The 15,336-nt window shown below is 44.1% G+C and overlaps 1 protein-coding gene across 1 annotated transcript; it reads left to right on the plus strand.

Annotated features, from left to right (window-relative positions):
* Nucleotides 1-384: 384 nt before the first annotated feature.
* On the plus strand, nt 385-1,317 carry LOC119947622 (olfactory receptor 2T1-like). Its single transcript, XM_038769202.1, has one exon. It carries the CDS (start codon nt 385-387, stop codon nt 1,315-1,317), a length of 933 nt encoding a protein of 310 aa, XP_038625130.1.
* Nucleotides 1,318-15,336: the final 14,019 nt, after the last annotated feature.

The raw sequence follows: 15,336 nt of genomic DNA on the forward strand, positions 1-15,336 counted from the left end.
AAGTCAAGCCATTTGGCCTTCCAGAGACCACTTTGGCTTAATTTGCTCCAAAATCCATTTGTTTGTTTTTTGAGCAGTCCTTGGTATTTGCACAAGCACATAGTAAGCACTAACCAATGTCCCAATTATGATTATTTTAAATTTTGAGGATATTATGCTAATTGATATTTCCACCTTTCTGCCTCTCTTGGGTCAATCAATCAATCAGTGGTATTCATTGAGCACTTACTGTGTGCAAGAGCATTGTACTAGACACCTGGGAGGGTCTAATACAACTGCATGAGCGGTCATGTGCCCTAACCCCAATGAGCTTCCAGTCTGGAAGTCCAGTTTCCTTCTCAACCTATCCTCATTTTTCTAGCTGAATCAAAGAAAACTGGAGCAATGACGAAGTGGAACGAATCTTCAGGGACTGAGTTCTTCCTAGTTGGGCTGTTTGTTCACCTGTCTTGTCCTGGCCTGCTTGTCTCCGCCCTCTTGATAGTTTATCTGCTGGCCCTGGCTGGCAACAGCCTTATGATACTCCTCATCCGGACAGACTCCCGTCTCCACACCCCCATGTACTTCTTCCTCAGCCAGCTCTCCCTCATGGACCTGCTCTTCACCTCGGTCGTAGTCCCCAAGGTGCTCATCGACTACCTCCTGAACACCAGTACGATCACCCCCGTTGGCTGTGGGGTCCAGATGTTCCTTGTGATGACCCTTGGGGGAGGCGAAGGTCTCCTTCTGGGTTTCATGTCCTACGACCGCTACGTTGCTGTCTGCCACCCTCTCCGCTACCCTCTCCTGATGCCCCAGGTCAAGTGCCGGAGGATGGGAATTGGGGCTTGCGTGGGCGCTGCCGTGGTTTCTCTCTTTAATACCGTCCTCACCATGTGTTTGCCTTACTGCAGAACCCGGGAAGTCCACCACTTTCTCTGCGAACCACCGGCCCTGCTCAAGCTGGCCTGTGTCGACGTGTCTGTCTATGAGCCGGCTGTCTTTGCTATCAGCAGCTTTGTGATCCTCATCCCTTTCCTGCTGATCCTGGCCTCTTATGCCCACATCCTGCTCGCCATCCTGCAGATGCCCTCGACGGGAAGATGGAGAAAGGTGGCCATCACCTGCTCCTCCCACCTCCTCGTGGTCCACCTGTACTATGGGGCGGCCATGTTGATGTACATCCGGCCAAGCTCCCAGCATTCCCCAGGGGAGGATAACATCCTGGCGGTGTTCTATACTGTCTTCACCCCCATGCTGAACCCTCTCATTTACAGTCTCCGGAATAAGGAGGTCACCGGGGCCCTGAAGAAGCTCTTCCAAGAATTTTGGGCCTAGAGGACAAACTCCCATAGACAGAGTGTCAAATACCATCATCATCATCATCATCATCAGATCTGAATCCCCCTGGGGCCTTCTCTGGATCACTGGAGTTGGAGGACACATTCAATCTTATTTATCGAGCACTTACTGGTGCAGAGCACTGTACTAAGCTCTGGGAGAGTACAATGTAACAATAAACAGACACATTACAATCTACTCAATCTACTAATCAGTGGTCTCATCGAAGGATAGTGGACTTTAATCTATTGATCATGACTATTTATTGAGTGCTTACTGTGCACAAAGCACTGTATCAATCCATCAATTAATGTTATTTTGAGATTTAAAATCCTTACTTTGTGCAGGACACTATGTCAATCCATCAAACAGTCGTATTTATTGAGCACTTACTGTGTGCAGAGCATTGTATTAAGCGCTTTGGATGGCACAATATAACAATATAACAGAGTTTGTAGGCACATTCCCTGTCCACAGCGACCTTATAGTCTGATAATTTAAAGCCTCCAAGACTTTCTTCCCTGCTCTGGTAACAACCTCATTATCATCACCTCATTATCATCACTGTGGCATTTTTTAAGTGCTTACAAGGAGACAGGCACTGCTCTAAGCGCTGGGGTAGATTCAAGATAACCAGGTCAGACCCAATCCCTGTCCCACATGGGCTCACATTCTAAGTGGGAATGAATCCCTGAGGATTCATTCTATTTCTCTGTGGCTCAGTTTTCCTTGATTTAGATAAGAAAATGAAGATAGGTTTAGAAAGGATCTGGAGGCAAGGGAAGCAGCATAGTGAAACATCATCATTGATATAAAGTCCTCAAATTTTTTTATTGGTGTTTGATAGCACTTGTTACATGCCATGAAACTGAGACTTGAGGTTTGACAAGGCAGGAAGTCAGCAGCAATTCTAAGGGGTTGACTGAGTGCAGAGCCTTATCAATCAGTTACTCAATGGTATTTATTAAGCGTGTACTGCTTGCACTGCTCTAAACTCCTCATTTAATATTATTATGCTATGTTTTGAGATACTCTAATGATAGTTTACAGTGTTGTCGTTTGCAATCTAGAGCAAGTAAAGGAATTTTACATTATTATTAGTACAGATCAATCAATCAATCAATCAATGGCATTTATTGAGCACTGGCTATGTTCAGAACACTGTACTAAGCGCTTGGGAGAGTACACTAAAACAGAATTAGAAGACACATTGCCTGCCCATAATGGGTTTACAGTCTAGAGGGAGTCTTACATGCAGCCTTATATGGAGTCATACACATTTAAATCAAGATTTACCCTCTCTCTCCCTCCATCCTGAGATTATCTAGAACCCTAGAATGGGTCTGACAAGAACTTAGTATAGCCCTTTACACATAGTAAGTGCTCAGTGGATACCATTGATTGACTGGCCTGATTATCCTGTATCTACCCCAGCAATTGATACAGTGCTAGGCTCATAGCAGGCACTTAATGACCACCACAGTTATTGTTATTATTGTTATTATTATGTGGTTTAATGGAGGGTCACACAGTTGCTTAACAGGTTGGAGAATATGGACAATACCTTACAGTTTTGGGATGTATTTAGACTGAAACTTATCTATCTAGTTTTCCAGATCTCTTCCATTGAAAACAGGCTGTACAAACAAGATTGCTCTAATAAACTCTGAAAACATACTGATTTGTGCTCTTTTATTTCTCCTGTCTCCTTCTGACCTCTATGTCCATCCTCAGACCTGTCTCTATAAACTCTTCACACCCAGAGAATGTGTCTGTGTATAGTTATATTGTACTCTCCCAAGTGCTTTGCACAGTACCTCTGTAAAAATTAAGTGCTTAATAAATGAGATTGAATGAATGAATGAATGAATCCAGCTGACCCAAAAACTATCAATCTCCAGAGCGAATTTCAACTGTGATCCACAGAACCTGTGTGGCCTAGTGGAAAGAGCATGGACCCGGGAGTTAAAGGACCTGGGTTCCATTCCGGGCTCAACCACTTGTCTGCTGAGTAATCTTATGCAAGTCACTTCACTTCTCTGTGACTCAGTTCCCTCATCTGAAAAATGGGATGCAATACCTGTTCTCCTGCCTACTTAGAATGTGAACTCCCTGTGAGACCTGATAATTTTGTATCTACTCCAGTTCCTAATACAGTGCTTGGCACAGAGTGAGCGTTACCAAATGCCATTATTATTAGTATTCTTCTGCTTCCCGTGTAAATTAAAAGTCTTGGACAAGAAGGGGGTGATTGAGGATGGTCAGCACTGCTGCCTCTCGGTAATAAGGAAATAAATGAAAAATGAAAATTTAAGGTTAGAATTTGCTGATAGGAAATGTGGTCTATCCATCGGTGGCCTCACACGATCAGTCAATCCATCAAATTTATTGGATGCTTACTATGTGCAGAGCAGAGTACTATGTGTTTAAGAGAGCACCATACAACAAAATTAGCAGAAACATTCCCTGCCCCACACAAGAGGGGGAAACGGACATTAATAGGAACAAATAAGTAATTTATGAAATAAAATTTAAATCTATATGCATAAGTGCTGTGGGGTTGGGGGTATGACTAGATGGATTGTGGACGCTACCTGGAAGAAACCACCTGGATAAGATGAACACCTAAGCTGATCAATAAATACCATTGGTTGAGTGATGATGTCACTGATGATATCACCCCAAATTTCTTCTACCATTCCTTGCAACACTCCTTGAGCCAGTTGTCTACACCCACTTCTCAAATTCCTCTTCTGCAATTCTCTCCTTTACCTCCTCTAATCTGGCTTCCATCCCCTTAACTCCATAGAACCCGCACTCTCATAGGTCACTGATGATCTCCTTCTTGACAAATCCAATGGCCTCTACTCTATCCTAATCCTCCTCAACCACTCAACTGTTTTGACACTGAGGACGACCCCCTTTTCCTGGAAACGTCATCGAAACCTGCTTCACTAATACTGTCCTTTTCTGGTTCTCCTCATCGCTCTGGCCGTTCATTCTCAGTCTGTTCTGCAGGCTCCTCCTCTTCCTCCCACCCCCTAATAGTGGGGGTCCCTCGAGGTTCAGTTCTGGGTCCCCTCTGTTCTCCATCTACAGCCACTCCCCTTGGAGTACTCATTCACTCCATGGCTTCAACTATCACCTCTAATTTGGATGATATTCAAATCTACATCTCTAGGCATGATCTTTCTCCCTTTTTGCAGCCTCATATTTCCTCTTGCCTTCAAAACATCTCTACTTGGTTGTCCTCCCATCCCCTTAAACTTAAAATGTCCAAAACAGAACTCCTTATCTTCCCACCCAAATCCTGTCCTCCCTGTTATTTTCCCATCACTGTAGATGGCACCACCATCCTTCCTGTCTCACGAGTCCATAACCTTGGCATTATCCTTGACTCTTCTCTCTCATTCGACCCACATATTCAATCCATCACTAAATCCTGTCAGTCACTCCTTCACAGCATCATTAAAAACTGCCCGTTCCAATCCCATCTCTGCCACATATCTGCTGTGTGACCTTGGGCAAGTCCCTTCACTTCTCTGTACCTCAGTGACCTCATCTGTAAAATGTGGATTAAGACTGTGGGCCCCATGTAGGACAGGGACTTTATCCGACTTGATTAGCTTGTATCTACCCAAGTGCTTAGAACAGTTCTTGGCACATAGTGTTTAACAAGTATCATGATTATCATTTAAGAGAGATGTTGGTATTGGGGGCACCAAGATAGAGATGAAGTTGCTGTCTCCCCCCTTCAAGACTGTGAGCCCATTGTGGGCAGGGATTGTCTCTCTTTGTTGCTGAATTGTACTTTTCAAGTGCTTAGTACAGTGCTCTGCACAATGTAAGCTCTTATTAAATATGATTGAATGAATTAATGAATTAATGAAATGGGTGTGTTCTCCTCAGAAGCTTCTCAGCACTCAGGCAACTGAGGCTACTCTGCTCTCAATCAATCAATCAATCAATGGCATTTGTTGAGTGCTTACTATGTACAGAGCACTTTAGTAAGTGCTTGGGAGAGAACAATACAATAAAGCTGGGTCTGTTAATTACTTTCCCAAGTATGATTGAATGAATGAACAAATAAAGTTGGTAGACACATTCCCTGCCCATAGAGAACTTACAGTCTAGAGGAATTAGTCAGTCAATCCATGGTCTGAATTGAGCACTTGTCGTTTGTTCAATCGTATTTCCTTCAATCATATTTATTGAACATTTATTGTGTGCAAAGCGCTGTAGTAAGTGCTCGAGAGAGTACAATATAACATTAAACAGACACATTCCCTGCTCACAGCAAACTTACAGTCTAGGGATTGTGTGCAGTATAGACAGTGTAGACTGTCTGGAGACTACAGCCTGCATGCAGAGCACTGTACCAAATGCTTAGGAGAACCAACACACCAGAGCGGGCCGACATCTTTGCTGCCCACAAGGAGCTCACGCTCCAGAAACAGAGTGGCCTAGTGGACAGAGCCTGGGCCTGGGAGTCAGAAGGACCTGGGTTCTAATCCTGGCTCCACCACTTGTCTGCTGGATGACATTGACCAAGTCACTTCACTTCTCTCTACTTTAGTTCCCTCATCTGGAAAATGGGATTAAGACTGTGAGCCCTATGTGGGACAGGGTCTGTGTCCAATCCAACCACCTTGTATCTACGGTGCATAGAACAGTGCCTGGCACATAGTAAGTGCATAACAAATAAGATCATTATTATTCATTAATATCTAGAGCGTTCCCAAGCTGGGATCAGTTCTTGCTCGAGCCTCATTCCAAGCTGAGGTGGTTCCTCTTTGTACTTCAGGGTGCAGATGAGGGAGTTGAGGAGAAGAGTCACGATGTTGTAGAAGACCGTCAGGAACTTGTTCTGGTCCTGAAACCCACCACGGCTGGGCTGCATGTAGATGTAGATGACTTTCCAGAAAAGAGGGACACCATTGTCAGGTGGGACCCACAGGTGTGGGCTGCCTTTTGCTGCTCGGTGATCGATCAGATGCCCACACAGTGGTGGGCGATGGTGCCATAGGAGATGAGGATGAAGACAAAGAGAGTGAGCACTTCTCCTACGGCTAGGAGGAAGATGATCCCCTCAATAGCGGAAGTGTCCATGCAGGCCAGATGGTTCAGCGGGGGCAGCTTACACAGGAAATGGTCCACTTCGTGGCACCCATACCTTGTGGCGCCCTCTAGGAGTTGGTCAATCCACCAACCCATGCCATGGACACTAGGCCCAGGCAAAGGCACGGGTACATGATGGTCAGGTAGTACGAGGTGGCACATTGTGGCAAAGTGATCGTATGCCATGATGGCCAAGAGGAATCAGTCCACCCCGCAATTAATAAGGACCAGGAAGACCTGAAGGGCACAGTCCCAGTAGCTGATGGTCTTGTCCGGATCCCGCAGGTTGAAGAGCAGCTGAGGAATGGAACTGGTGTTGAAGCAGAGGTCCAGGAAGGAAAGGTTGGTCAGGAAGAAGTCCATGGTGGGGTGGAGCAGGGGGTCCATCCAGGACAGCAGGATAATGGCCGTATTGCCCACCAGGGTCAGGATATAAGCCACCAGTATGACAACGAAGAGGACCCTCTTGAGCCGGGGCTGGTCAGAGGAGCCCAGCTACTGCTATTAGGGGTGACCATCACCTTCGCATCATCCGGAGAGCTAGGGAACCGGCAACCAAGAGTAAGTTTTCCCTTCTTTGGATGCTCCTGGGTTTGGGTCCTGGAAGTAGGTGGGGGGTAGAACAGAGAAAATGTGCATGTTGGAACTTACTATTAGCCCCACGTGGGACAGGGACTGTGTCCAACCCAATTAACCTGTAACCACCCCAACACTTAAGACTATGTTGGATGAATAATAATAATAATAATAAGAGTAATAATAATGATAATAATAATAGCATTTGTTAAGCACTTACTATGTGCCCAACACTGTTCTAAGCGCTGGGGTAGATACAAGGTAATTAGGTTGTCCCACGTGGGACTCACAGTCGTAATCCCCATTTTACAGATGAGGTAACTGAGGCACAGAGAAGTGAACTGACTTGTTCTAAGTCACACAGCTGATAGCGAGCCCTTAACCAATACCATGAAAATAATGATATTAGTACCAATCAAACTCCAGGGGTACATCTCAGTCTAGTAATAACAATAATTGTAATTGTGGTACTTGTTAAGTGCTCAGTATTTGCCAAGCATTGTTCTAGGCACTGGGGTAGATACAAGTTAATCAGGGTGGACATAGTCCCTATCCCACACAGGGCTCACACTCTTAATCCCCATTTTACAGATGAGTTAACTGAGGCACAGCGAAGTGAAGTGACTTACCCAAGGTCACACAGCAGATATGTGGCAGAGCCAGGTTTAGAACCCAGGTCCTTCTGACTCCCAGGCTCATGCTCTTATCCACTAAGCCACGCTGCTGCATTTGCACCCGACGCATAGTGAATGCTTAATATATGCATAAAAGTAATGATAAAAATGCCAATCAAACTCCAGGGGTGCATATCTGCACATCCCTATAGGGGAAAGAGGGAGGGGATTATGCCTACTAGCTCTGTTAGACTCTCCCAAGTGCTTAGTATATTGCTCTGCATACAGTAGTCTGTTAGTTCCTTGAGGGTAGGGATTGTGTCTATTATCAGACCCCCCCATGTGCTTAGCTTGGTACTCATTATTCTTCTAAGCATGATTATGTGTGTGTGTGTGTGTGTGTGTGTGTGTGTGTGTAGTTGCATTAATGGTTGATATTTCTCTATTTGTCCCCCCCAGTTAAAGTGTAAGCTCCATATGAGCAGTGAATACATCACACCTATGTGTTGTAGGTTTTCAAAAGCGTGATATGGAAGTTCAGAGAAATTAAGGAATTTGTCCAAGGTGGCACTCCAGACAAGTGGCAGAGCTGGGATTAGAAATCAGATCGACTGACTCGCAGTTCCTGGGCTCTTTCTACTAGGTCACGGTACTTCTCAAACATATTTTGTCTTGTCTCATTCAGTAGAGTTGTTTCTGACCCATAGTGACACCATGGACTCTCCCACAACGCCTCACTCTCCATCTGCAATTGTTCTGGTAGTGTATCCAAGAAATATAAGAGATAAATCATGTTCCAAGTAATTCCTTCAATCGTATTTATTGAGTGCTTACTGTGTGCAGAGCTCTGTACTAAGCACTTGGGAAGTACAAGTCGGCAACATATAGAAACAGTCCCTACCCAACATTGGGTTCACGGTCTAGAAGGGGGAATAAAGTAATAAAGTAGTAAAAAATGATGTCTGGATAGTAGCATTTTCAGTAATAAAATGATCATATGTCAGTCAGATGACCTGGGTCAGCAAAAAACTGGTTCTTTCAAAGGTAAAATGGTAATCCCTCTGCTTAATCACAGGCCATAGAACATGGTCGTTTTCTCCTCTTTAAACTCTCCCATGGTGTATCAATTTTGCCAGCTAAACAGAGAGCCTGGTCAATACTGAACAAATTCATTTTAACAAAATTTTGATTATTTGACATTTCCAATCAATGTTTATTTGAGACACGAGGCAGGGATTAGATGTTAGCAATCTAATTCTCAATTGTTTCTCAAATAGGCAATCAAAAATTATTTGTTGTAAACAAATTTTTAGAGAAGGTCATAAGGCCTTCTTGCTCAGGGGTAATTACCTTTAAATTGCCGGTTGAGTTTTAGGTATATATGTTGGAGAACAACTGCATCTGTTTATTGTTGTTTTGTTGTTACTTTGTTTTAGTGAAGTTTTGAATTGTTTTTTAAGTCACCAGCACACTTAAATGAGTCTCTATGTCACCATTGCATATGCCTCCTTCATCACGTAATAGAACATATGTCTGTTGGCCACATCACCTTTAAGTTAACTGGACAATATTGAAGTGTAAGACTTGCACTTTAATGAAAGTCTTACACTTCAATATTGTCCAGTTAAATTAAAGGTGATGTTGCCAACAGACATATGTTCAGTTACATACGTAATGAAGGTAGCATATGTAATAGTGACATAGGGACCCACCGAAATATTAAATCCACAGGACCTAGAGCATCTTAGTGGGAAGAGCACAGGTTTGGGAGTCAGGGAACGTGGGTTCTAATCCCACCTCCAGCTCATGTCTACTGTGTGACCTTGGGCAGGTCACTTCAGTCACCTTATCTGCAAAATGGGGATTAATACTTTGAGCCCCACGTGGGACAACTTGATTATCTGGTATCTATCACAGCGCTTAGAAAAGTGCTTAGCATATAGGAAGTGCTTAACAGATACCATCATCATCATCATCATCACAGAGTTTTCTTGGTAAAAATCTGCAAGTGGTTTACCATTGCCTCCTTCCACGCACTCAACTTGAGTCTCTGCCCTCGACTGTCTCCCATGCTGCTGCTGCCCAGCACGGGTGAATTTTGACTTGTATCTATTGCCTTTCACTCGCTAGCTACTGCCCAAGCTAGGAATGGAATCGATATGCCTCTGCTTGTCTCTCCCTCCCATAGCCGGGACAGGTAGAGTACTGGAAAACTCTTTAGGTGCAACCCTGAGAGGGTTCTCAAACACATAGTAAACGCTTAAGATATTCCATGAATAAATATACATTATCAAAACAAAAATAAAAAAGGGGGAAGCAGCATGGCTTAGTGGATACAGCATGGGCCTGGGAGTCAGAAGATCCTGGTTTCTAATGCCAGCCCTGCCATTTGTCTGTTCTGAGACCTCGGGCAAGTCACTTCACTTCTCTGTAACTCAGTTACCTCAACTGTAAAACGGGGATTAAGCCTGTAAATCACATGTGAGATGTGGACTGTTTCAAGTGCTTAGTACAGTGTTCTGCGCATACTAACAGCTCAATAAATACAACTGAATGAACCTATCTTAGATCTCCTACAGTGCCTGGCACATAGTAGGTGCTTAACAAATACCATAAAAAGGAAATTATGTTATAAATTATTTATTTCTATTCATGTATGTCTCCCCCTCTAGATTGTAAGGTCCCTCTGGGCAGCGACATGGCTACCAACACAATTATATTATCCTCTGCCAAGTGCTTTTACAGTGTTCTGCATGCAGTAAGTGCTCAATAAATACCACGGATGATGATGATCTTTTCTAAATGGTATTTGTTAAGTGCTTATTGTATGCCAGATACTGTACTAAGACTGGGGATGACACAAGATAATCAGGTTGGACACAATCCATGTCCGACATGGAAGCTCACAGAATTAACCTCCATTTCACAGATGAGGTAACTGAAGCACAGAGAAGTGAAGTGATTACCCAAGGTCACTCAGGAGACAAGTGGCAGAACTGAGATAAGAGCCCCAGTCCTTTCAACTCCCAGGCCCAGGCTCTATCCACTAGGCCACACTGCTTCTCCTTTTGATTTTCTAATCAAAAGGAAAGCACATGGCTAATGGCTCAGTTTAATAGTGGTGCATAAAAATAATTATGGCATTTGCTAAGCGCTTAGTATGTGCCAAGCACTGCTCTAAGCACTGGGATAGATACAAGGGAATTAAGTTGTCCCACATGGGGCTCACAGGCTTCATCCCAATTTTGCAGATGAGGTAACTGAGACGCAGAGAAGCTAAGTGATTTCCCCAAGGACACATAGCAGACAAGTGGCGGGGTCAGGATTAGAACCCATGACCTTCTGACTTCCAGGTCCGTGCTCTATCCCCTACACCATGCTCCTTCTCAATCCCACCGCTCCCAAGCCCCTCCAGGAGCTGAAGTAATTATTTTCTTTATCACACCTTATTTGAAAATTTATGAAAGAAGCTTGCCCTTCCTCTATCATGCATGCATAGGGAGCAGCTGATCTTGGGAGGTGGAAATGCAGCAGGAGGGATTTAAGAAAAAGAAGCCATGTGACCTAGTCGATGGAGTCTGGACCTGGGAGTCAGTGGATCTGGGTTCTCATCCCAGTCCTGCCACTTGCCTCCTGTGTGGATCGATGATATATATTGAGAGCCTACTGTTTGCAGAGCACTGTATCAATCAATCATTGGTATTTATTGAGTGCTTACTGTGAACACAGCAGTGTACTAAGCACTTGAGAAAGTACAATAGAGTTAGAAGCTATGTTCCCTGGCCATAGTGAGGACCTTTAGATTCTTGGGAAAACTAATTGGGAACAGCAAAGAAGAGATCACTACATCATCCCTTCCCCCCATGCCTCCCAAACACACACACACACATACACACATCTTCCCCTGTGCCACGCAGCGTGGCCTAGTGGAACATCCAGAAGCCTGGAAGTCAATCACCCTGGGTTCCAATCCCCACTGTGCTCTTTGTCAGCTGTGTGACCTTGGACAAGTCACTTAACTTCGCTATGGCTCACTTTCCTTATCTATATAATGAGGATTTAATAACGGTTCTCCATCATCCCTGTGAGCCCCAGGTGGGAAAGGGATTGAGTCTGACATTTACCTTGTATTTACCTCAGCACTTGGCACACAGGAAGTGTGTAACAAATACTATAATCATTATTAATTATAATAAAATACCAATGAGTGACAAGGCTATAAAGCATTCTGCTAATGGTAGAAATATCAGCAACAGTCAGGTTGGTTCCTTTAAACCTCTTATCAACTAATCAATCAATCAATCCTATTTAGTGAGCTCGTAATGTGTACTAAGCCCTTGAGTTAGGGCTGGGGTTAGGGTTAGGGTTTGGATTAGGGTTAGAGTGTACAGCTCTCACTGTTGCAAGTACTTGGGAGAGTCCAATGCAACAGAGTTTGTAGAGATGTTCCCTGCCCACAACAAGCTCACAGTCGCTTTCTTACAACAAATCAATCAATTCATCAATCAATGATACTTATTGAATGCTTCTGTGTGCAGAACACTGTACTGAGCACTGGGGAGAGTATAATACAATAGAGTTGCTACATGTCTTCCCTGCCCACATCAAGCTTATAGTCTAAGTTCTTTCTGACAACATGAGAAAGAAATCTTGAAACTTCAGAATCTAGTGTAGGAATGAGGTGGAATCATATTGTTTCATTTTTTTCTTCAGCTCCATTCCTCTGAACTCTCCACCACAACCTTAAAGGAAAAAGGGAATCAGGGACCTAGAGGAGAACTCTCTTGGGAACCCTTAAATGCTGGAGAATTATCCCAGTGGGAACCCCCTTATCCCTCTTCTCCTGGTTCCTAAGGAAGAATCTCCACCTCACCCCACCTGGTGGAATCCCTGGAATTAGTCAATCAATGGTATCTATTCAGCACTTATTGTGTGCATAACACTGAACTAAGAACCTGAAAGAATAATAAGCCGGATAAGTCTTTATTAAGCACCTATGAGGTGAATAATACCATTAAAGGTCATGTAAAAAATCCATCAAGCTTAGTATTAGCATGGTGTTTGTTGAGTGCTTACTTCGTGTCAAGCACCACTATAAGCACTGGAATGAGTTCATCAGGTTGGACACAGTCCCTGTCCCACATGGGGCTCATAATTTAAGTAGGAGGGAGAACGGGTATAGAATCCCTGTTTTACAGATGGGGAAGCTGAGGCACAGAAAGGTTCACTTACTTTCCCAAGGCCACACAACAGACTAATGATGGAACTGAATTGGAACCCAGGTCCTCTGACTATCAGAACTGTGTACTTTCCACCAGGCCTCGCTGCTCCTCTAGGCCTACCCTCAGGGATCTTACAATGCAATAGAGGAAACCAATTAGCCACACATTCAGTTTACAAAGAACTATGCACGTCTAGGTGTACAGGTGTGTTTGTATGTAAATACTACTACAAATATGAATCTAGGAGTGAAGCACATACTGGGCTAGTGGGTGGGATGAATCAGTAGAGCGTCCTGGAAAAAATGATCTGTCAAGAATGATTTGTCAGGAATGATGTAAAGGCAGAGAGGAAGACTGGTTCATTGGAGAAGAGAAACTGTCGCATAAAATTCAAAATGGAGACCAGGATTTCCTGACTTGATGCCTTTGTACCATTCAGGTGTTAAGAAACCCTCTGGCCCTCGAGCAAGAGAAACAGGAGATAAAGCCTAGGGGAGGAGAAGGGGCTTATGCCCCCTGGGTAATTTTTTCAGGGAAGTATGGTCTTTTGCTAAGCAGCATGACTTAGTGGAAAGCACAGGCTTGGGAGTAGAAGGTCATGGGTTCTAATCCCACCTCTACCATTTATCGGCTGTGTGACTTTGGGCAAGTCACTTAACTTCTCTGCGCCTCAATTGCCTAATCTGTAAAGTAGAGATTACAATTGTGAGACCTACGTGGGACTACCTGATTACCCTGTAGCTACCCCAGCGCTTAGAACAGTGCTAGGCACATAGTAAGCACTTAACAAATGCTATCATTATCATCATTATTATTATTAAGTTTGAGGAGGACCTGAATTGCTGAGGAGAAACAGAATTGTTTTGCAGAGGAGTTTGAGGAGAAACTAAATTTCTCTTCTGGGCAGGAGAAAGACTGCCTCATAGGGATAAGCCCACAGGTTGAACGTACGGAAGAGGGGCAGATATTCCCCCAGCTTCACTCGCTAATAAACTGATGCCAGCAGGCAATCCTGAGCAGCAATTGAGGACCCCTGCTGCAACCCCCCCCCTCGAAACAACTGATGAAAGGGGGAAAGAACTGGTCCCCTGGGCCGTGGCACAAATCACCTAAGCCACGCACTGCGATGTCTGCCTCAGCCTCGGTTAGAGCACCTAAGACTTGAACGAGGAGTTGTGCTGCGGGAGGCCGAATTCCTTGAACTCCTCTGACATGGGACCATCTTCAAGAAATTTGGGGAAAACCATTTGGATTGGTAGCTATACTGTGTCTGTGCGTTTGTGTATATATGTGTGCATGTATGTTTCTACCCCCCCCCCCTTTAGTTAGATTAAGCATGGAATAAAGTTTTCTGCTGTTTGCAGTGATATTTTGGTTTCACTTTGAACTTGTCAGTGAGTGCCCGACCCAGTAAGAGCTCCCGTTTAATTAGGGCTGCCCAGTGCAGGGAGGTGAATCTATGGATCTCCCCCCAGGGTATCAGGAATTTGAGGGAGGAGTGTCCAAGGATCTCATCCCAGGGGAGCAGAAATTTGGGGTATATGAATCTATAGCAACCTGGGGAAGACCAGGCAGGGCAAAGATCTCAGGTGGGGCTCAGGATAATAGCAATAAACAAATTCCCTTGCCACAGTGAGCTTACAGGCTAGAGAGGGCACATGGCAACCACTTAACAAATGTCATTATTATTACTATCATTATTAATATTATTATCATTATTATTTATGGCCATCAAAAAACCCCAGTTCAATCCTGCACTGACCAGCTAAGGACATAGAATCCTCCTTTTTCCTCTGCTCCTCCTTCCCTCCCCATCACCCTGACTCCCTCCCTCTGCTCTACCCCACTCCCCTCCCCACAGCACTTGTGTATATATGTGCATATTTAATATTCTATTTATTTCATTAATGATGTGCATATATATATATAATTCCATTTATTTATATTGATGCTATTGATGTCTGTCTACTTGTTTTGTTTCATTTTGTTGTCTGTCTCCCTACTTCTAGTCTGTGAGCCCATTGTTGGGTAGAGATTGTCTCTGTTACTGAATTGTACTTTCTAGGCACTTAGTACAGTGCTCTGCACACAGTTAGTGCTCAATAAATACAACTGAATGAATGAAGGAAGAAACATAATAATAATAATAATAATAATAATAACAACAATAATAATAAAACAACTGCGGTATTAGCTAAGCACTTACTGTGTGCCAGGTAGTGTTCTAAGCACTGGGATAGTTGCGAGGTAATCACGTTGGACTCAGTCCCTGTCCCACATAGGGCTCCCAGGCACAATCCCCATTTTACAGATGAAGTAACTGAGGTATAGAGAAGTGAAGTGACTTGTCCAAGGTCACACAGCTGACAAGTGGTAGAGCCGGAATTAGAAGTCAGTTCCTTCTGACTCCCTGGCCCATACCCTATCCACTAATCCATGCTGCTTCTCTATCAGACATTAGGAGAAAGGGCTGAGCTGCCAGTCTC

Source organism: Tachyglossus aculeatus, chromosome X5, assembly GCF_015852505.1.
Source record: "Tachyglossus aculeatus isolate mTacAcu1 chromosome X5, mTacAcu1.pri, whole genome shotgun sequence".
Lineage (NCBI taxonomy): Eukaryota > Metazoa > Chordata > Mammalia > Monotremata > Tachyglossidae > Tachyglossus > Tachyglossus aculeatus.